This window comes from Astatotilapia calliptera, chromosome 3, assembly GCF_964374335.1.
Source record: "Astatotilapia calliptera chromosome 3, fAstCal68.1, whole genome shotgun sequence".
Taxonomy (NCBI): Eukaryota; Metazoa; Chordata; class Actinopteri; order Cichliformes; family Cichlidae; genus Astatotilapia; species Astatotilapia calliptera.
Window position 1 is genome coordinate 30,273,995 of NC_137424.1, and position 24,035 is coordinate 30,298,029.

General features: G+C 39.0%; 1 protein-coding gene across 1 annotated transcript; it reads right to left on the minus strand.

Annotated features, from left to right (window-relative positions):
* Positions 1–2,508: 2,508 nt before the first annotated feature.
* LOC113011623 (uncharacterized) lies at positions 2,509–4,049 on the minus strand. The gene is made up of 5 exons (XM_080299612.1): positions 3,923–4,049; positions 3,424–3,768; positions 3,223–3,342; positions 3,107–3,141; positions 2,509–2,772 (listed from the first exon to the last, which is right to left on the minus strand). Exons 1-5 carry the CDS (start codon positions 3,963–3,965, stop codon positions 2,653–2,655), a joined length of 663 nt encoding a protein of 220 aa, XP_080155738.1. The 5' UTR covers positions 3,966–4,049; the 3' UTR covers positions 2,509–2,652.
* Positions 4,050–24,035: the final 19,986 nt, after the last annotated feature.

Here is a 24,035-nt window from a genome sequence, read left to right on the forward strand (position 1 = left end):
GTTGTCAGCTGAGAGACACTTTAATCTGTTATTAATGTCCCCATGTTTTTGATTACTGTTTTTGTTTATTCAACGTCTTTTTTTATTAAAATTAAAAGTTAAAAGAAGTTAGACTTTCTCTATGTATTCTTGTGTCTATTTTTCATTTAAAGAGTAAATATAGGAGGCATGTCAGGAATATTCAGAAACAGCCTTGAGAAGAGCACACAGAGAAACACTAGTGTAGTGCAGGGAGTGATTGCCTGAATGTCAGACTTCAAGATCAGTCTTTCCAGAGCCTGACAACTTCCTGCTGGAGTTTTCCATCTCAGACCCTCCTTCACCTTCTTTGAGGAGTAGGTCACACTGCCATTCATATTGTTTACCCCAAATTCTGACCCTAACAGACCTGAATAATGTGACAGCAGTTTGTCAGATCAGGGACTGTTTTTGTCCAGTTTTACTGAGCCTGTTTAATTTGATTTTAAGCTTTGTATTTTTAGGTGTCAGCACCATTTGTGGTCTTCTGCTGCTGTAGCCCAATGCAATGGGAATAACATGCTATGTGTAAGGTAACATCAAAGTAATATAATGAAGAATATAACAAATCACTTCAACAAAGAGTACAAACGTAACGTAATGCACTGTATTTAAAAATGTAACAAGTGTAATATGTTTCTTTTAAGTATTTTGTGTAATTACACCCCTAACATATACTGAAGTGAATCTGAATTGTTCGTGACCAATCAATCTGTTATGGGCTGTGAACACCAGGCAGAGAAGATGTCTCAATAGCAGACAAGGATTGAAAAGTGAAGCATTTTCAGTCTCAAGTCTTTATAAACACAAGAGGAAATAACAAAGGAATCGAGGTGATAGTCAAGGTTAGGAGGGAGCGCCACTTAGTGAAAGTATAGTTTGGTTATTGGTCAGAAACGGATATTAAGATGTCTCTGAATGTGACTTGGGCAGTGAGAGGGGATTTTCTGCCTTACTTGGTGCCAATGGCAAGTGTGATGTGGAGGGAGGCAGGTGGTTTAAGGTAGGAAAGGAGCGCCAAGAGGTCAGACAAAAAAAAGTGTGCAGAGTGTAAGTGGAAGCTCAAAGCAAGGACATAAACATCTTAGAACTTGGAAACTGGAGGTTTACAAGAAGTCAATTTACCATGCAGAGTGAGCTAACTATCTTGCAAAGACTGAGTACCCACGTCATTCAAGTACATTGTGTGTGTGTTTGGATTAAAGTTTTTGGGTTTTTTTTTACAAACTGAGACCAAATCACAGTAGGACTAGCCTGTCACTGTCACTGCTTCCATTGCTGCCACTGCTACTGGACTCTCATTGCACTACTAATAGAGTAATGCAACACAGATATGCTGTATAAGGTAAATGAACCACAGGCATCAACTAGAATTATGTGAAAAGTGTAGCAATGACACTGAAGAACTGCCTCACTGTGAACGTATCATCCATAAATAGAGTATAATCTGCTGTATAATCAGGGAACACTGGTGACACCAGTAATGTGTACTGATGCGTGTTGTGTGGCGTACAGTCATAGACAGTGCAAATGCCACAAACATGTTGTTAACCTGCACAGGTGATTGAAGCTGTTTCCGATAAAGTGTGAGGTTTTCAAAATTCATTATAGTTGGAAATTTTGTGTTCAAATGATGTAGAACGAAATTTTTTCCACCAAAATTATGAAATGAGCAAATTTTTATGCTCAGAAAACAATTTTCATGTCACAGTTGGTGACCATATAGAAATACGGCTGCTTTCCCCCTCTATTTTGTTGAATTAAAATTGCGTATACATGCTGAATGTTGTTCTTGTATTACCATTTATATTTCTCTACTTGACTCACTGATATTTAAACTGGTAAGATCCATTTGTAAAGCATTTTTTCCAACACTTTTAAATACAAGCAGCATTTTGTTGTAAACCATCATATGTGTAAATATATCCTTTGTGCTATGTGACTACCTGATTAGATATTTCTGTTAACTAGCAGTTCAACAGGCCTACTAACAAAGTATGCTAACAATAAAGACATTACAGAATATCTATTTATAAACTCCATTTTAATACTAGAATATTAAAATACAGTTTAACTACTCCTTGTATAATTCCTACAGTGGTTTCAACCTTTATGTTCAATGACACTGCATGACCATAACCACAGTCATTTTAAGACAGTCATGGCGCTCAGAAGATTATGACCTAAAAAAACAAATGTTTGTAAGACAGCCCTGTGATATTTTCAGTGGTATTCAGACCACAGCGTTTTGTCTCTTCCTGTTCAACATATCTTAAACACCTTTATGCCCCTCTCACTATTAAACTAAAGCAGAGCCTCACTAACTCTCAATACAAAAAATAGTCTTCATTATTTATCAGTCTTCACTAACTCCTCCTCCATTACCTACCTACCAATCACAATGGTTTGCTCTCAGATAAAGTCAAAGCAGCTGCGTTGGGAGACGGAAAGATAGCTAGAAAGTGAGAAGGTATTAGCAGTTACTGCACATTTTTGTATTAATCTTTATTAGAAAAAGTGTTTTTTTGTTAAAGGTGGTTGTAAAAATTTACATACACCAACTGTACAGAACTCCACAAGCAGATAAATATGATAGCTTTCACTTTGTGCTGGTGTTCCTGTTATTTTGTGAGTCTATCTCGTAGCAGCGTACAAAACATTTGGCTCCAGCTCCCTCTGTGGTGCAGGCCTTCTCATTTTTGTTCTGGTATGGAAACTCAGTGCTGCATAGTTCATGGCATCAGACTCTGCATTCTGTAATGGAAAATGTTTAAAGTCACTCCTCTCAAAGCATTAAATGTTAACCTGTTGACATCCACCAGGTCACAGGCAGTCCATCAATGGATAGAGCTGTGGTTAGTATAAGATTGACATCCAACTGCTATTTATTGAAATTTAATCTATTGGCAACGCCCAAATGGGAGAGATGGAAATATGGTAACATTTTCTGCATTTTCAGCATGCAGCTCAAAATATTAAACCATAACTTAGATGGATTGCTGTTGACTGATGGAAGCTAACAGTTTAAATAACTGAATCAGACAATATATCAATAAATCAACTGGAATCCAAGGTTAAAATAGATTACCTCACTGTGTTGCAAATTCTGCATCTCGTCATGAGCTAAATGACAGAAACAGTACATCTATCAGTTCTTTACTCAAAAACTTTGCAATTTCAGTTTAAATTCAAACACATAAATACCTGTATGAAGTTTCCTGATGCTAACAACCAGACCAATGATGACCAGTAAAAGGAAAACAGTTAAACTGCCGAGGATCACAGTTGATAGATTGGTTAACCCATCTTCTAAAAGAACGTCAACTGAAAAAAAGAAATAGTACATATAGGATATTCTGCCTTTGTGACAATTACTCAAAAATCAAAGCAAAAGAAAAATCTTACCTTGAACCTTCAAATATGTTGCAGTATAAACCTTTGGCCTTCCCATGTTCAACTCTCCACAGAAATATAACCCAGAGTCAGATGAATCCACTTGTTTAACTTTGAGAAATAGCACAGAGGTGTTGGATGTCATCTTAAATTTAGTATCTTGAAATCCATCACAGAAGGTAGCACGACTATTAGCAGTGGGCATAAAAGAGATACAACTGGCATTGAGTCTGTCGGCCAGTCTGAACCAGAATATGTGGGTTGCAAAACTGCTAAAGTTGGAGCACTGCAGTGTGATTTCTTGTCCAGGCTCAACCGCCACAGTGTAAAACTGTGCGAGTGAAACAGATATCCAGCCTGAAACAATCAACAAGTATTCATAAAAGACAATTTTCCAAAGAACGAAACAACACCTAAAATTTATGTTGTCAATAAACTTTTGTAAACGTAATTTAATGGCAACAACAAATTGCAACTAACTACTGATAAAAAAATAGATAGGTGTACTTACTGAGAGTATAGAGTAGAAATGATAGCAAGTTGAAGTTCACCATTGTGCACACGGCCACTGCAGTGGCACTAACTGAATGGTGCTCCTGCAAAAGTGATCTCTAGACAAAGAGGTGGGCTGTTCTTATATATTTAAACTGACTGCACTGACTGCAGACCAACTGCACGGGTGCTTGTAGAAAAGCGCAGCAACTAAAATCAGGATATCATCGCTTGTTTGTTAGGTTTGTTTGTTAGACAGTCTCAGTAATGCTTTTGTAAACCTTTCCTGACACTGGCACATTAACTTTGTCTTTGATTTTTATAACTGCAGGACATGATAATAGTCTATGTGATTAAGCTTTGACTAAACCAGCATCTCTCTATCTAGCTAGCTGGATAGCTCCTGCAGTTAAAAGTTTATATTCAGGTTAGTATTTTAGAAACAGTCATGCAATAAGAAAGCCAGTTGCTTCATAAATTGCAGGCTGGCGTACATGCACACAAATAACACAAGCAAATTAACAACATGATTATATCTTTAGTGGATATCTGACCTCTATAAAAGTGATAATTAATTGATAGCAATGGAATGATACCAGTATAAGTTCAACCTTGAGGGTAGTGATGTTAGTTTATGCAAGTCTTACAGTGGCTTGCAAAAGTATTCAGCCCCCTTGAACTTTTCCTCATTTTGTCACATTACAGCCACAAACATGAATTAATTTCATTGGGATTCCACGTGAAAGACCAATACAAAGTGGTGCACACGTGAGAAGTGGAACGAAAATCATACATGGTTCCAAACATTTTTTACAAATAAATAACTGAAAAGTGTTGTAGAACCACCTTTTGCTGCAATGACAGATGCCAGTCTTTTAGGGTATGTCTCTACCAGCTTTGCACATCTAGAGACTGAAATCCTTGCCCATTCTTTATTGTTCCTCATTTTAACGTAAGATATCATTCTTAGCTAAGAAAGAACTTGACACATGTTGTGATAAGCTAAACTTCAGAGCTACCAGGACACACCCACCTAGAGGGAAACAGTACTGTTGTTATTTGCCCTCCAGCCATCCTTTGATTTTAATTTAGCCAGAATGCCAGACAGTTGCTGTGCTAGATGTGATAGGTGTTTATTTACAGCTGTCAGAAGGGCAAAGAGTATAGCACCAACACTTGAATACACTTCTCCTGACCCTACCTTACAGGCCACATCGTATGAATCCCTGCTTCTCCACAGCAATTATGGCTGTCAGTCGTAGCTCATTTAAACGGTAGGAATGCTTTGCCCGACACTGAAAAATACTTGGTCAACTTTACTGTTATACCACAAATTAATGCTACCTGAACTTTTCTGCCCCAACACTGCAAATGTCCAAGTCAACAATATGTAAGATTTACATGTGGTAGTTTGTTTAAGCTAGCTATGTAGCACTGACCTTTGCTTTAACAATGAACATTTCTTTTGTTCTTCTCCAACACAGTGGAATTATTTACATAATCAGACTGAAAATACATGTAGCTGTCTGCACTTGCTTTCAACCTCAGTCCAGCAGGTGGCAGTAAAGAGTATTTGAAACTACTGGCTAAGAGTAAGTGTAGATTTAGTAAAATTGAATTTACATTGGCAACAATGACATCTGTTTGCTGTAATTGGAGGTCACTAAAATTAATGTTGAGCTGGTGTGTAACTTTGCAAAAATAATATTGGACGAGTTTTCTCTGGTCTTCTGTAATTAGAGCAGTAATGACACTTTTCTTTGTAACCCACTGGCTGTCTCAGTGATGCCCATAACAGGGCTTGACTCTCTGGTATCACTCTTACACACACAACTTAAAGCATTTAACACAAAAACTGTTGAGGTTTACACTCATTTAAAAATTTAATTGGCCAGGAAAAGCTGTTTGTTAGCTATTAAAAAAGCCCTCAGCAAAGCAAAGCCATCTTACTATTTATCACTTATAAAAGGAAATAAAAATGGCCCAAGGTTTTTTTTTAGTGCTGTACCCAGGCTGACAAGGAGTCAGTCTGTCTGAAGTTTTAAGTGCTGAACATGCATGCATTTCTCCTGTTGTGTAGAGATATTTACACCAGAAGTGTCAATGAGAATAAAAAAAACCCCACATTTGTTATGAGGATGATCTATTTATTGGATATTGCTTCTAAATATGTTTATTTAGGCTTTCACAGTTTATTTCCCTACACAGAAAAGCTGCCTGTTTTATCATCTACTCGAAACCACAGACTGTTTCTATTGTGATTGTCATACTGCAGTGTGCTGCTCTCTGCTGATAGAAGTCAATGAAACTCACCCATTTGTCTCTTTCTTTCTGCAAATTAGGATGTCCGGTGCAAAATGAAAAGCAGAAGTGACAACTCTACCCACAGGTGTCTCACAAACAGCAGGGGGGAAATAGCCATTCGTTACACTCTGAGCAGCAATTCACTTCCCTTCTGAACCTGTCTGGTGGCAGCATACACAACAGTTGCCTGTGGCCCTCTTTTGTTTTTGATAAAAAGTTACTGTGGCATCGTCCCTAAATATAGCATGTTTAAGGTATGTTAGTTTTGTTTAACTAAGTTGTATGTTTAAAATATCAATAAAAGACAGTATGCAATAACTTATCATATCAATATCATAAAACTGCATTTTATTTGACACAGAACACAGAAACACGCATGTTTAAGCTTTTTAAGTAAAAAAAGAAAGGTGATTTTTTTGTTAACAAGTTAGGTATAAACAAAGTAAGTGTATGAGTCAAAGTATAAAAGACAGCATAAAATCTTTTCAGTCATGAAGACAGATATATATCTAACGGACACACAGCGCTGTGTGTTACCACATCGGTTCACATGTATTTGTATTAACTGGTATCTTTGATTCAGATTCAGACATGTGGTTGCACATGTAGTATGCATATATATATATATATATATATATATATATATATATATATATATATATATATATATATATATATATATATACACAAGTCAAAGTTTGATCCAGGTTCCACAATGAAATACTCTGTTGTTCAGAAATGTAGGTGGAATTTACTGTTTTATTAGAGATTCTGTAACAAGAAAGATGCAACTTAACAGGTGTCAGAATTTTCATCACAGTTATGTTTAAACCATGCACCAAAAAAGGGCCACTAAAAAAGGAGAAAAACTAGAGACTATCTGGTAGCAGCATAGATCACACTTAAATTTAGTCACCTCACTTTGGTCCAGATGTTGTTGTTCTTTAGAAGCTAGAAGGCAAAAACACCACAGTTACTGTCTGTTCATTACTGCACATCATGAAGATTAAATACAAGAAAAGCTGTTGTATGTTTTAAAAAGTACCTTGCTTAAGTTTCCCGTTTTGAACAACCAGTCCAATGATGACCATTAGGAGGAAAACAGACAGAACACCAAAGGTGACGTTCGTCAGCTTAGCTGCAACGTCAGACTCTTCTACAAGAAAAATGCAGAAAATTAAAGCCTCCAAAACTGTTTTATAGCTTTTAAATCATGTACATGTGCACAATAAAATACATTTTTAGAAAAATCTTACGTTTACATTTGCTGTCCATGTCATCCACAGGCTCATCAGTGTCTTTTGAAAACAAGACACTGAATTAGTTTTTTATTGATTCAGTAATTATAATTATAAAAATATAGAGCATCCACATTGTTGTACAGTGGAACCCCGACTTATGAAATAAATTCGTTCCAGAGGGTCTTTCGTAAGTCAAAATTTTCATAAGTAAAAGCACCTTTTTCCATCGCCTTTTGAGTGAGGCGATGCTGGTGGAGGAGGACTTTGCTCATATTTATCAATAATTTAATATCAATAATCTCTTTGTTTCCATCGAGACTTTACGCTTCTTTGTTCACTCGAATCACTTGCAGAAAGTTTTTTTCACACCATTATGAATGAACAATAGGCTAAATGCAAACGAAAAGCACATGAAATAGCGCAATGCAACAACAATATGTCTTTCACGTGGAACAGCAAAGTGCAAGTACAAAAGCCAAGGGGTTATCACATCATTCGGAAGGCATTGTGGGCATTCTGAGCTCAGCCAGCGTGGGCATTTTGCCGTACCACAGGCAGAAATATTGCCGTTAAGTGCCTTTGTAACTTGAATTTTTCATTTAATGGGGTCTTCGTAAGCCGGGGTTCAACTATATATGCGACCGTGGCTCAGGGGGTTGGGAATCGCATCTGTAACCGGAAGGTCGCCGGTTCGATCCCTGGGCTCTCTGTCCTGGTCGTTGTGTCCCTGGGCAAGACACTTTACCCTACTTGCCTACTGGTGTTGGCCAGAGGGGCCGATGGCACGATATGGCAGCCTCGCTTCTGTCAGTCTGCCCCAGGGCAGCTGTGGCTACAACTGTAGCTGCCTCCACCAGTGTGTGAATGTGAGAGTGAATGAATAGTGGTATTGTAAAGCGCTTTGGGTGCCTTGAAAAGCGCTATATAAATCCAATCCATTATTATTATTATTATATGCAATGTAGGAAGTGTAGCTTAATGATAAGGCAAGGCAAGGCAAGTTTATTTGTATAGCAGTATTCAACAACAAGGTGATTCAAAGTGCTTTACAGAGACATTAGAAACAAGAACAAATAAAAAGCATGATTTAAAATTGAATAAAACAAGCAAATAAACTAACTAACTAATTAACAAACAAACAAACAAACAAACAACAGTATATAAAATCAAAACAGATAAAATCAGAACAGTAGATAAAATCAGTAGTTAAATGTAAGTTTTGAAATTTAAGCTTAAAGTGTGGATTTGGTGCTTTATTCAAATGCAGCTGAGAACAGGTGAGTCTTCAACCTGGATTTAAATAAACTGAGTGTTTCAGCTGATCTGAGGCTTTCTGGGAGTTTGTTCCAGATATAAGGAGCATAAAAGCTGAATGCAGCTTCTCCGTGTCTGGTTCTGACTCTGGGAACTGATAAAAGACCGGATCCAGATGACCTGAGGGATCTGGATGGTTCATACTGGGTCAGGAGGTCATTGATGTATTTTGGTCCTAAACCATTCAGAGCTTTATAGGCCAGCATCAGAACTTTAAAGTCTATCCTCTGACGGACAGGCAGCCAGTGTAAGGACCTCAGAGCTGGACTGATGTGGTCCACTTTTTTGGTAAAGAGAAATATTCAAAAAATGGGAACCAAATCAAAACAAAGACTACAATAATACAATAATCTTACCACCAACGTTTAAATGCGTCACACTGAAAACCAGACATCCATCATAAAATCCACAGAAATACAGCCCAGAGTCAGATTGATCCACTTTCTTGATTTTGAGGAAAAGAGTGGAGATGTTGGTTGTCATTTCAAATTTTCCATTTTGAAATCCATCACTGTATGTAACCTCACGTTTAGAAGTTAAAGAAAGAGAGATGCAGCTGACTGTGGTACTGCTGACCATTCTGAACCAGAAAGTCAAAGAGTCCCATTTGGAGTTGTTAGTGCACTGCAGAGTCACATCTTCACCTGGCTGGACCTCTACAGTCTGAAAATCAGAAGCTGAAATGGAAATTCCCCCTGAAACAATGAAAAAAACAGACAAATGTTCTTTAGAGACTTACTGTCAGATAACATGATGGGGAATTCGATTTTCTAAATAGTAAAGTTGGTAATAAGCAAATGTAGTTGATGATGGGTTAAACAAACAATAATAAGTTAATATTGATGTTAAGTGTAATAAACTATACTTACAGAAGCTACAAAGACTTAAAGCTGTTATAAAGCAGAAGTTCATCGTTGTGTGTCTGACGCTCTGCAAGCCCGCAGTTGGTATATTCACAAGAAAGGTTGCTCTCAGTGTACTACTGTGAATGCGATAGAGGCGGAGTGTCATGTTTTACTTAAACCATTTCAAAGGGGCCATGTGAGCTTTCTCAAGACAGTGTTTATTCCTGTTTGGCCATTTTGTAGATAGTAACATCGACCCACACATTACTGTTAACAAGTAACAGCAAATTTTATTTAATCTTCATTTCCTTTCACTTAATTTTCCCAAGATGAATATCTATTTGATTTACCACTTTCTAAATACAGATGTTTGCCAATAGGGTCAATAAAAACTTAAACAGAACAAAATAAGAATATATTAGATGTGAGCAAACAGGTCAGTAACCACACCCTAATTTAATTACCCTGCTAACCCTGATAATACTGGCAAGTTTTAGAGCTTGAGCATGTTTGGATCACTTCCTCGAAGTCCATTCTTGATACGTAGAAGAATTTACTCCACTATTCAAAATGAGCTTTGTAGCAGGGCACCTCAGTCAAACACTGCATTTCTGTACTGAAAAATCAAGTGTTGTGAGAACTGCAGAAGGTGTATAGCCAGCTTCTGTCTTCAAGTAACTGGTAGTGATGGGATTTCCAGCTCTTTTTAGAGAACCAGCTCTTTCGGCTCCCAACCGGCTCTTCAGGTTGTTTTGCTGCATTACAGTGGCTTGCAAAAGTATTTGGCCCCCTTGAACTTTTCCACATTTTGTCACATTACAGCCACAAACATGAATCAATATCACTGGAAATCCACATGAAAGACCAATACACAGTGATGTACACGTGTGGTACTATATTAAAAAGCTGGCAGTTGTTACAATGCTGATAGTGTCATGGTTGGCTGTGTGGCAGGCAAAGGTTGGTCCCTAATGAAGGATGCAGAACACAAAGGGATGTACAAAAGGAGGGAGTTTTATTGCTGTAAAGTTATAAACCATAGCTAAACACAAAACTTTAAAACTAGAAACTAAGAACTGGAAACAAAGAGCTAGAATAAAGGAGCATCGATGGAAACAAGGGAAACAAGGAAACAAACAGCTATGTGAAAGACACGTAAGCAGAGGAAAACATGGAACACAAGTAGAAATAATCAAACCAACAGGATAGTAGGAAGCAAAACTGAACAGAGCCTGTCAATCCCCCCCAAAAACAAACAAACAAACAAACAAAAAACCCAAAAACAAACAACAAACACAACAGGAAACAGGAAACAAACATAGAAACACTGGGTCATGGACCAGGAACCATGACAGATAGTCACAGTCAAAGAGTTCTTGAGTTAAGATAAGTCAACACTTTTTTGACAACAAAAGATATGCTGTTATATCATGAAGTTGGGTTTCAACTTCCATTTGATTTACAACTTCATGTTCCATAGCAAATGTTTTTTTAAAAAAAAAAAAAGAATACATGATCAAAAAATGCCATCTACAAAAGACCGAAACACAGCGACAGGAGGTCACTGAAAAAACTGTTCTCCATCATGGATAACCCATCACACCCAGTCCACTGTGGTCTGAAACTTAGAACCTAAGACAGAAACCCAGCCTGAAACAGTAGAAAGATGTTTCAAATGAACATGATGCAAAATCTGTTGTAAATTTACTTTACAGCCACCACCTACATGCTTAAAAGCTGGTACAGTTTGAAAGACTCACCAGTCCTCCAAACATACCTCAGTTTTTGTCTTATCTGCCCATAAGACCTTTCTCCAGAAAGCAATTATTCTTTATTCTTCTGATAAATCGCAAGAAAGAAAAAGAAACAGAGTCCACAGTGTAGCAGGTGTGGTCTGCGATGCTGCTGCATGTGAGATGGATGCATCTGTGTGTCCCAGGACCGGGCCAGCCAGGGAAGGAGCTGGCCCAAATGGTGGCCGAAACCTGCACAGCCCGACGTTGGGGAGATGGAGGGACTGACGCCAGCCGAGCCGCCTGGGAGCCCCGGCGCACTTCCACGGCTCTTGTGCCTCCCCTGCCACTGGATGCGCGGGCAGTCCAACAGAATCCAGGCAGCACAAACAGCCAAGAAAAGGATCCAGCAGCACAAGAGTCAAGGGACAGTGAACTGACCAGAGGCCCGTGAGGAACACCAGCCGGGTTAATGTGACACGATGAGATAGAGATGATGCTCTTATTTCCCTTTCTTGCAAATAAGATGCAGGTGCAGTAGCAATAGCCTTACTACATAAACTTGATGACATGACTTTAATAGAAATACCATAAATCCAATTAGAGCCATCATTGAGTTCTGTTATTTCTTATTAGGAGACTCAAAAGCACATCAGGGTGTTTAGTTTTAAGTACCATCACTTTTGTACCTGAATTAAACAAAGTCATTTGATAGTTGTTGTCAGTGGTTAAGTTCTCCTGTGACAGACAGACTTTGATATCAAAGCACAAGTAATAAATAAAGTTTTAGAGGTGCAGGAAATTTAATTTTTTATTACTTGACTGGGCAGCACGGTGGCATGGTGGTTAGCACTGTTGCCGCACAGCAAGAAGGTCCTGAGTTCAATCAGGCCAGGGTCTTTCTGTGTGGAGTTTGCATGTTCTCCCCGTGTTTGCGTGGGTTCACTCCGGGTACTCCGGCTTCCTCCCACTGTCCAAAGACATGCATGGTTAATTGGATAATCCAAATTGCCACTAGGTTTGAATGTGTGAGGGAATGTGAGTGCGAATGGTTGTCTGTCCCTGTGTGTTGGCCCTGCGACAGACTGGCGACCTGTCCAGGGTGTACCCTGCCTCCAGCCCCATGACAGCTGGGATAGGCTCCAGCACCCCCCGCGACCCTGAAAAGGATAAGCGGAAGCGAATGGATGGATGGATGGATATTACTTGACTTAAATTTAATTATATCCCAAATATTCCCATATGGAAAAGAAATAGTAAAAACGTGATTACGGCTTACATGATTTACTCATGAAAGTGGCCACTTTCTCATTACTTTCATATATTGTTTTAGTATCCAAAACATACAAGTTTCATTATATAATTTTTCAAGGGATCTTATATCTGTTTTCACTCTTATATGCTTTTCATACAAGTTTCACACAAGACAGATACAAACTTTATAAGATTTATATACATCTTTTCCATATGGGTTTATACACATACAACATCTCATATTATCGTGTACATTTGTTTTGAACTTGGCTATAATGCTCTGCTGTATGTAGAGGCCTTGTGAGTTCACTTGTGCTCAGGCCACAGCCCTACCTCCCCTGGAGGATTTGACTCTCCTTTTGAGTACAAAAAACAATCATCATTTTCCATTTTGTCTGCTCACCAAAAAAATGAATATGCCCTTTTTTTCTTCTTCTCTTTTTTCAAATAAAGATCAGGGGCAGAAAAAATACGAAAACGAAATACAAAATCGCACTAAATAGAAAAAGGGACACTAGCATTGAAAACTTTTGCGAGATCTCGCAACACTTTTGCGAGAGTTTTTTTTGCGAGATCTCACAAAAGTTCATCTTAATTTTTTTTCTCCCATGTCAGAGTCTACAGTAAAAAAGTGAGAAATTGTGTAGTTTTTTAATTTGTGTGCACACGTGTGCACAAAATTGAATCCTTGCTCCTCGCCAGCTGTGAGCACCAAGCATCCTGTTTCTCTATAGTAGTTTGTTCACATTTGAGGTGACTCTGGGGTATAAACTCAAATTATTACATGGACACAGAACTGTTTTTTATTCCTGGTTTATTGCTAAGTGTAGATATTATTCAAGTTACAATAAAGTGTGGACAAGAAAGTGTTTTCTTGCACTTTGAATGTGCACAAAGAGAAATTAGGATCTCCAGTGCATTATGAAAAGTAACAACTCCACCCACAGGGGTTTCACAAACAGCAGGTGGGAAAAGGCGTTTCTTCTACTCTGAGCAGCAATTCACTTCCCCCTGAACAAATCTGGTGGCAGCATACAAAACAGTTGCCTATGGCATTGATTAAAAGTCACTGTGGCATAGTTCATATGTGTAGTATGTTTAAGTTATGTTAGTTATGTTTAACATATAAATAAAAGAAGTATGCAATAACTTGTGAATCTCATAAAACTGCATTTTATTTCTAACAGAACACAGAAACATAGCAGGTTTAAACTTTTTAAGTAAATCTTTAACAACTCCGCAGTTGGTGTGTTCACTAGAAAGGTTGCTCTCAGTGTACTACTGTCAATGCAATAGTGGCAGAGTGTCACGTGGTGCTTAAACTATTTCAAACTGGCTCGCTCAAGACAGTGTTTATTCCTGTTCAGTCATTTTATAGATAGTAAAATGAACCCCCACATTACTGTTAACAAGTAACAGCAAATTTAATTTAATCTTTGTTTCATTTCACTTCCTTTCCCAAGATGAATATCTATTTGATTTACCACTTTCTAAATACAGATGTTTGCCAGTAGGGTCAATAAAAACTCAAACAGTACAAAATAAGCTTTAGGTTTTCCTGCCAGAAGAGCAGGAAAACACGAGGGACATAACTGGATTTAACAAAAAGCAAGTCTTTAATTATGGCTGACAGCGAAATGTAGAAACAAAAGGCAATGATGAAACTAAACTATAGCCTAAACTGGGGAAGCTAGGATTAACTATGAAAACGGTGACATGAAACATAAACATGAACATGAATCTGAACCCAAGCTTGAAAGTAATCCTGTGACTTGAAGTACGTGATGCTAGAAAAACACATGACCCAACACTTAACAGAGGAAGACAGGGGCTGTGTCCCAATTCAGAGACCGCACGCTTGAAGTACGCATTTTTTTTTTCTTAAATTTTATTTCTGCATTTAAATTAAACATAGCATGCTTATACAAATCAACCGAGAACAATTACTGTCTTTAACATTTGTGAACTTATAAGCATGAAAAGAAAAAAAAGAGAAAAAAAAAAGAAAAAGAAAAAAGAGGAAAAAAACAACAACCAAAAAAAATAAAAATAAAAGTAAAAAAATTATAACAATATTAACTAAATAAAGAGTGAAATAGACTAAAAAATAAATAAATAATAATAATTCACGTGGAGTGTGAGGCATAAATTATGATCAATTATTCTTTTAAGAATTCTAGAAATGGTTGCCAAATCATACAAAAATTCGCCAGTTTCCCCTTTCTATCAAATCTTATCTGCTCCACCCTGGCCACAGACACCATCTCATTAAGCCACCTGTTAAAACACGGGGCCGAAGAAGACCGCCACTGTAAAAGAATAAGTTTCTTTGCAGCCAGCATACCCATTGTAATTATCTGTTTTTGTGAAAAGGAAAAAGATTCGATTGATGCAAATGATCCAAGTATAGCCAATGTACCATCACGTGGTATTTTTTTCTTAAATTGGTTTGAAAACCAGATAAAAATCTGGCTCCAAAAAGCATTCAAAACAGGGCAATGCCAAAATAAATGTGCAAGGGAACCTTCACCAACTTTACATCTGTCACATAAGGGAGATACAGCATTATAGATCCGGTTAAGTTTGAGTTTAGAAAAGTGTAGTCTATGAATGACTTTAAACTGGATTAGTTTATATCTGGCATTTATTGAGCCTTTCTGAATATTGGACAAACAATTTGACCATTGCTCTTCAGACAGAGAGACCCCGAGGTCTTCAGCCCATGTTTTCCTAATTCGGTCGGAATCAACTGGGATTGTAAAGCACTTAACAAACTGAGATATCAAATGTTTAAAATTTGCTTTCCGAATTATATCAAAGTAAGTATAACTTCGTGGCTTCAGTGGAAAGTCTGAAAAGTTTTGTTGAACAAAATTCCTTATTTGAAGATAACGAAAAAAATGTGATTGAGGTAACTGAAACTTTTCTTGAAGTTGAAGGAAGGACATAAATTTGTCATCTGTATATAAGTCCTCAATGTATTTCAATCCCTTTTCCCCCCATTCTAAAAACACCCTATCCATTTTACCTGGTTTAAACACGTAGTTATGTGTTATTGGCATTCCTACTGAAAAATCAGGTAGTTTGAGAGATTTCCTAATTTGATTTAATATCTTTAAGGAGTGTTTAACAACAAAATTACGACTGAGCGAATTATTACAAGAACCCGTGTTTGAAAACAATAAGACCGGTAATGAGGCTTCAGATACTGTTGTTGCCTCTACCTGGAGCCAGATCGGAAGCTTGTCATGACAATAATCAAAAGCGAACCCCACTGCCAGTACAATAGAGCTCTTGAATTTGCTGCCCAATAATAATGTCTAAACACAGGGAGACCTAACCCCCCGCAGGAAGTGTTTTTTTGAAGATGAGCCATGGATATCCGAGGGGGTTTTCCTGCCCAAATGAATGAGTGAATCAATGAATCAAGCTGCTTAAAAAATTTAAGTGGCAAATGAATAGGAAGGTTTTGAAAAAGATATAAAAATCGTGGCAAATACACCATCCTAACTGCATTTATTCGACCGATCAGAGACATAGGAAGCAGTTTCCATTTTCTAATATCCTCTTTGAGCTTATCCACCATTTCCAAGAAATTCAATTTATAAAGGAGTTTGGGATTTTTAGAGATCTTAAGACCAAGATAAGTAAAGGACGTAGTTACTAATTTGAATGGGAGTGAGCTGAGGAACTTTGGGCATAGATTATCTGTTATTGGCATAAATTCAGATTTATCCCAATTAATCATATATCCTGATAATTTCCCAAAGTGTTTAATACAATTTAAAAGATTAGGGAATGAGATTTCTGGTTTGGAAAGGCAGATCAGTAAGTCATCTGCGTACATATTAACAAGACTTTCCACCTTCCCAAATTTAACTCCCTGTATACCTGGGTGGTTTCTTATATTAATGGCTAGGGGCTCCAGGGCTATATCAAAAAGAAGCGGTGAGAGGGGATCCCCCTGTCTCACCCCGCGTTGTAATTGAAAGGGAGAGGATTTATCTGCATTAGTAAGAATACAGGACACCGGACACAGATAAATCATTTTAATCCAATCCCTAAAGTACTCCCCAAAACCAAATTGTTTTAGAGTTTCAAATATATAAGACCATTCAATCTGATCAAACGCTTTTTGAGCGTCCAGAGAAAGTACTGCTGTTTTAACCTCTTTTCCATAACCTGAGTAAATTGTATTTAATAATAAACGGACATTATTAAATGACCATCTACCAGGAATAAATCCTGTTTGATTAGGATGTATAATTGTTGAAATATGTTTACTCAATCTTGTAGCTAAGATTTTGGTTATGATTTTATGATCACAATTTAAAAGAGCAATGGGTCTATAATTTGCTGGGATGCCTTCCTCCTTTCCAGTTTTATGAAGCAAACAAATATTTGCCTCATAAAGTGAAGCTGGTAACCTTTTATTTTTAACGGAATCATTTATCATCCTAAGCATGAGTGGAATAATTTTGTTTTGAAAGGCTTTATAGAATTCATTACCAAATCCATCTGGGCCAGCTGTTTTTCCAAGTGGTAAGGTTTGAATTGTTCTTAAGAGATGTTTTTCAGAGATAGGGGAGTCAATTTCATCTCTCAGGGCTTTGTCTAATTGAGGAATAGCTAACCGATCGAAGAAGTTGCTAAACTCACTTTGAGATGGTTTAATTTTACTAGAATAGAGATCTTTATAGAATTTGGTAAAACAAGTATTAATTTCCTTTGGATTGGTACTTACCTTACCCGATTTCATTATCACTTTTTGAATTGCTCGTTTTGCTTGTTCCCCTCTAAGCTGGTTTGCCAGCAGTTTCTCTGGTTTATCTCCAAATTCAAAATGTCTCTGTTTGAGCTTCAAAAGAAGATTGCTAACATGTTTATTTAAAATTGTGTTGTATTCATACTTTAATTTCAAAATTTCATTTAAATCAGTTTGCAACAAAGATGATCTATATACTTCTTCCAATTCAGGAAGCTTATTTTCTATTTCTTTAAGTCTTTTTCCCAATATTTTTTTCTTGGAAGATTCAAAGGAAATAATATGACCTCTCATCACGACTTTAAAGGTCTCCCACAAAATAGAATCTGAAACTTCTCCATTATCATTAGTGGCAAAAAACGTATCCATATTTGCATTAAGGTATTTAATAAATTCTTGATCATTCAGAAGGGAAGGGTTAAAACGCCAATTATATTTTTTGGTCAAAATGTTTTTAAAGATCATTGAAACCGGGCAATGATCAGATATTACAATATTATGGTAATTAGAATCAACAACTATGGGCATCAGCTCAGAGGATATCAGAAAATAATCAATTCTAGTATAGGTTTTATGAACATGAGAGAAAAATGAATAGGCTCTCTCAGTAGGGTGTTGTAAATGCCAGATATCAATTAAATTTCTAGTTTTAATTAAATCATTCAAAGTTTGCACTGACCTAATATTGGAGGGGGCTTTTGTAGATAATCTATCCAAAAAAATGTCGAGAAAGCAGTTAAAATCACCACCAATAATAATGTTGGCGGTAACTGTCGGTATTAAGTTGAAAACATTCTTAAAAAAATCAGGATTATCCACATTTGGAGCATAGATGTTAAGCAAGGTTATCGGTATTGAATTAATTTGACCAGTGACTATAAGGTATCTGCCATATGGGTCAGCGACCACAGAGTCTGGACAAAATGAAACATTCTTTTTAAAGAGAATCGCAACACCTCTGGCCTTACTGGTAAAAGGAGCTTGATACACTTGAGATATCCACTTTGCTCTTAATGTTTGTTGGTTGTTAATATTTCTATGAGTTTCCTGAAGGAATATTACATCTGCTTTAAGTGATTTAAGATGTGAAAAAACTTTACCTCTTTTAATTATATGTCCAAGACCTTTTACATTCCAAGAGACTATTTTTACATCATTTCCCTCAACGCAAGACTCTTTGTTTAACCCAAACATCATGTATCAAACTCGCTCAGATATCGACTTCCATCGCCATCCACGTACAGATACACACATACAAAAAAAAGAAAAAAGAAAAAAGAAATAACCCCATAGGCACTCCCCAATCCCCATCCACCCCCACCCCCCGCATAAAGCACTTCTAAACTGAAGTACTGGCCTCCCTCTCGGCTCAAGGCCACTGGGCACACGGCCTTCAACACATTCCTCCACGGAGTATTCCATTCAATCAGAGAAAAGAAAACACTACGCTTAACTCCGTGCTCAAACAAACTGTTAAATAGGAAAGAAAAAAATCAGTATACCGGTCTCTCAGAACATTAAGGAATCTTTAACAAAAGAAGCTTAACTCATACAGCTCAATTACGTACTATTCAACTCGGAGTTTATAAACACAGACACCTCACCCGGTGTAGCAAAGACCTTCAGATGTCCATTGTATTTCACATGAAGTTTAGCAGGATACTGAAGACTGTGTTCCATTTTTTTCTCCCGTAATGTCTTCAACACCTCGCTGAACTCACGCTGTTGCTGCCTCACCTCCGGCGTATAATCCGGAAAGATGAGCACCTTGTGACCCTGGTATTCCAACGCTCGGTCTCTTCGCAGCCGCAGAATGAGTTCTTTATCCCAATAAAAGTGGATTCGTACAATCAATGGTCTTGGTGCTGCGCCCGCCGCCGGTGGAGGTCTCAACGAGCGGTGTGCTCGGTCAACAATAACCGGGGATTTAAAATGACCCTCCCCGAGGAGTTTAGGGATCAAATCTTGAATGAATTCAGCCGGTCTGGGTACCTCTACTTTCTCAGGGATGCCGATGATCATAATGTTATTTCGGCGCGATCGACCCTCCAAGTCATCCACTTTTAATGTCAATGCTTCATTCTTGCTCTCCAAGATGGAAACCACTTTCTCCAAGCGGGACAGTCGATTTTCCTGATTTAGGGCTTGCTCTTCCATAGATTTCACTTTCTCCAGTAGATCTCTTTGGGATTCCTGTAGTGCTTGAAGAGTATGATCCAAATTATCAAACCTTTCATTTATATGACGGAGAATTTTGTTAGAGATCTTCTCCCATAGTAGCGGCATCTCTTCAGTATCGCTGTCTTCTTTGTCCTCGGGAGAGACCATGCTAACGGTAGGGTTAGCCTCAGCACTAGCAGCGTTGACCGAAGTCATACTTCGTAATGAAGAGTTAGTCTGTTTACCCGGTTTTCTGGGCATCCTTAGTTGTATACAATAAAGATTACAATAGTTGGCTTCTTTTTTTCTCAAATTAGGAGACCGTAAAAATAGATTTCTAAGTTTGGCACGGAGGAGCGTCAGGGAACGCGTCTATTCCATGTGCTACTCCGGAAGTGACCTTTTTTTCGCATTTTGAGTGCGATTACGTCACCGCCACGCAACGACGTCTGTCCCAATCCGAAGTGTACTTCAAATGCATACTCCAAATGCGCCGTCGATTTCCCCAAATATCAAGCGTGGTCCGGTGCACGCTTCGTGGTCCCATATATCCCACAATTCATAGCGCGGCGGTGGGTGTGGATAATTTTGTGGCAAAATACGATGTTTGATGTTTCTACTTTCAGCGTTAACTTGGTTTTAAAGCCTCTACTTCAAAAAAAATATATATAGTCGACCTTAATCTTACAGAGAATGTGATGATTTTATGGATAATTAAAGTCAGTCATATATCCACAAACACAACAAGCTGAAAGTCAGTGATGCTGCTCGGTTTGCAGTCCTGAATATCACGGCACAAGCAGGATTCACTGCACTGTTAATGTTAGCTATATTATATTGCTGCCTCTGTTCGGTGGTGTCGAGCCAAACGGACTTTAACGTGTGTTTGAATGAGCTGACGGTTCACTCGTTAAGCTGAAAGAAAGATGCTTTATTCACAGGAGTCACACATGTGTCCACTGTACCATCTGGAAACTCTTCTTGTTTAGCACTCGTAATAACACAAACACTAAATCCTCCTTCTCTGGTGCTGTTTTGTAGCAGTGTATACACCTGAGACTGTCACCTGTCTGTCTGTCCTGCACTCTCTCTCCTTGTCTTTCTCTCTGATTGTGCAATAAAAGTATGAACATTCATTTATAAGTTACACTTGTGTTTGAATCCTGCAGCTTATCACACATTTGATTTCCATGTGTGACAACTGCAAGTGTCCAAAGTGAGGACAGACTGAGGGACCCACTGCTGCACATCATCTGTGAGGCTTTGCACCCCTGATGAGCCACCAGGACAAACTCAGCAGTGTGTGAGGAAGAGGAGGAGGAAGAGCAGCTGACAGACGGAGAGAATAGACAGACTGTGCCCTGTTTGTGAAGGACTGCTAGGAAAGTTTAACATAACTAATTGTCTGTCCTGAATCAGTCTTATTAGGCAATGTTCAAATAATTTTATCATCCCAGCGTTTTCAGTGTGGGAGAAAGTACTCAGGGCCTTCAGGTTACACACTATGAAAGGCAGCAACAAGTGTAATATTCAGAAATCTAAAGTCTGTATCAGCAGCAGAATGGAACTAAAAATAAATGTTTGTTTCAGTTCTATAAAGCTTTGAGTATTTTGGATTAGTAGCACTGCTGTGTTTGTTGCATCATATTGCTGTAATTGTGTATATGCTTTATATATTCTGAGGTAAGTTGATCTATAGTGTTACATCATATTCTATAAGGATGTTATGTGTTTGTATACTTTCTGCCCAGTTTGACCCATTTAGCAGAAGTCAGCCCGTTTAAGGCTCTGATATCTATTCTGTATGACTTAAAGCAGTTATGACATGGTCTGATTTTCTCACCTAATAAAGGAATATTCAATATATCAGTCTACTCTTCATTTTATCTGAAACAGTTTTCACAGCTCATACATTTTGTTTTTACACTCCTGAAGAAATTCTATGACTCTGTTGTGGCTTCTGCTATCTTTTATGGCGTGGTCTGCTGGGGCGGCAGCATCTCTGCTGGGGACAGGAAGAGACTGAACAGGGTGATCCGAAGGGCCAGCTCTGTTCTAGGATGCCCTCTGGACCCAGTGGAGGTGGTGAGTGACAGGAGAACGGCGGCTAAGCTGTCATCCCTGATGGACAACATCTCCCACCCCATGCAGCAGACTGTGACAGCACTGAGCAGCTCCTTCAGTGGGAGACTGCGGCACCCACGGTGTGGGACGGAGAGATTTCGCAGGTCTTTCCTCCCCACTGCTGTCAGACTCCATAATAAAGACTTTAACTGATCAAGCACACACATCCATACATATGCAATAATACTAAGTGCAATAATCCTTTCTGTCATCGTTGTATTTTTACTTAGTTGTATATAGTATTTGTATTTGTATTCTATTTTTATCTTATTGTATATTTATTTTATTTTATTCTACTGTATATAGTATTTTATTTTATTCTATTCTGTACAGTTGTGTACTGTATTTATTCTTATTGTATTCTAATTTTTGCCTCATAACTTTTGCACTGTCCACTTCCTGCTGTGACAAAACAAATTTCCCACGTGTGGGACTAATAAAGGTTATCTTATCTTATCTTATCTTATCTTATCTTATCTTATCTTATATGTAAGTATTGAGCCAAATGTAATGTAATGCAAACATATTAAACGAACAATATTTGTCTCTTATGTATAATGCATTTGTATATACACTGTCAAAGGTACTTGTCTTTGAGTGAAGATTTAAGGTGATAGGAAATATAAATAACTGCAATTTGAATCTTTGACCGAGAGTTCAAGCTCACTGCTGTAAGATATCCTGTAATATATATACATATATATGTATATATAAACACCCAGCACGCCTCTGCGGGCAGTTTATCCTTCAAGCTCGGGTCCTCTACCAGAGGCCTGGGAGCTTGAGGGTCCTGCGCAGTATCTTAGCTGTTCGCATGACTGCACTCTTCTGGACAGAGATCTCCGATGTTGTTCCCGGGATCTGCTGGAGCCACTCGCCTAGCTTGGGAGTCACCGCACCTAGTGCTCCGATTACCACGGAGACCACCGCTACCTTCACCCTCCACATCCTCTCGAGCTCTTCTCTGAGCCCTTGGTATTTCTCCAGCTTCTCGTGTTCCTTCTTCCTGATATTGCTGTCATTCGGAACCGCTACATCGATCACTACGGCCGTCTTCTTCTGTTTGTCTACCACCACTATGTCCGATTGGTTAGCTACCACCATTTTGTCCGTCTGTATCTGGAAGTCCCACAGGATCTTAGCTCGGTCATTCTCCATCACCCTTGGGGGCATCTCCCATTTTGACCTCGGGACTTCCAGGTTATACTCGGCACAGATGTTCCTGTACACTATACTGGCCACTTGGTTATGGCGTTCCATGTATGCCTTGCCTGCTAGCATCTTGCACCCTGCTGTTATATGCTGGATTGTCTCTGGGGCATCTTTACACAGCCTGCACCTGGGGTCTTGCCTGGTGTGATAGACCCCAGCCACGAGACAGATTAATATGAAGGCATGCCGGCTCGGACGTCGCCCGGATCAACAAGGTCCGCGTCAGGTGTTGAGGAACCAGGGCACCCTGAAGAGAAGTGGGCTACTGGAACAAGACCGGACGGAGCAGTTGTCAGCCACCTCCTGTACATGGATGACATCAAGCTGTATGCCAAGAGTGAACGAGACATCGATTCACTGATCCACACTACCAGGCTATACAGCAATGACATTGGAATGTCGTTCGGACTGGAGAAGTGTAGTCGGATGGTAACAAAGAGAGGGAAGGTAGTAGGAACTGAGGGGACTGAACTACCAGAAGGCAACATTGCAGACATAGAGGACAGTTATAAGTACCTGGGGATCCCGCAGGCGAATGGGAACCATGAAGAGGCCGCTAGAAAAGCTGCAACCACCAAGTACCTGCAGAGGGTCAGGCAAGTCCTGAGGAGTCAGCTGAACGGTAAGAACAAGATCCGGGCCATCAACACCTACGCCCTGCCTGTGATCAGGTACCCTGATGGGGTAATAGCCTGGCCAAAGGAGGAAATAGAAGCCACTGACATAAAGACAAGAAAGCTCCTTACCATGCATGGAGGGTTTCACCCCAAGTCCAGCACCCTGAGGCTGTACGCTAAGCGGAAGGAAGGGGGCCGGGGACTGGTGAGTGTCAGCACCACAGTCCAGGATGAGACAAGAAACATCCAAGAATACATTGGGAAGATGGCCCCAACTGACCGAGTGCTCAGTGAATACCTCAGGCAGCAGAAACCCAAGAAAGAGGAGGGAGACGAGGAACCATCATGGAAGGACAGGCCCCTGCACGGTATGTACCACCGGCAGATAGAGGAGGTGGCTGATATCCAGAAATCCTACCAGTGGCTGGACAAAGCTGGACTGAAAGACAGCACAGAGGCACCAATCATGGCAGCACAAGAACAAGCTCTGAGCACAAGATCCATAGAGGCTGGGGTCTATCACACCAGGCAAGACCCCAGGTGCAGGCTGTGTAAAGATGCCC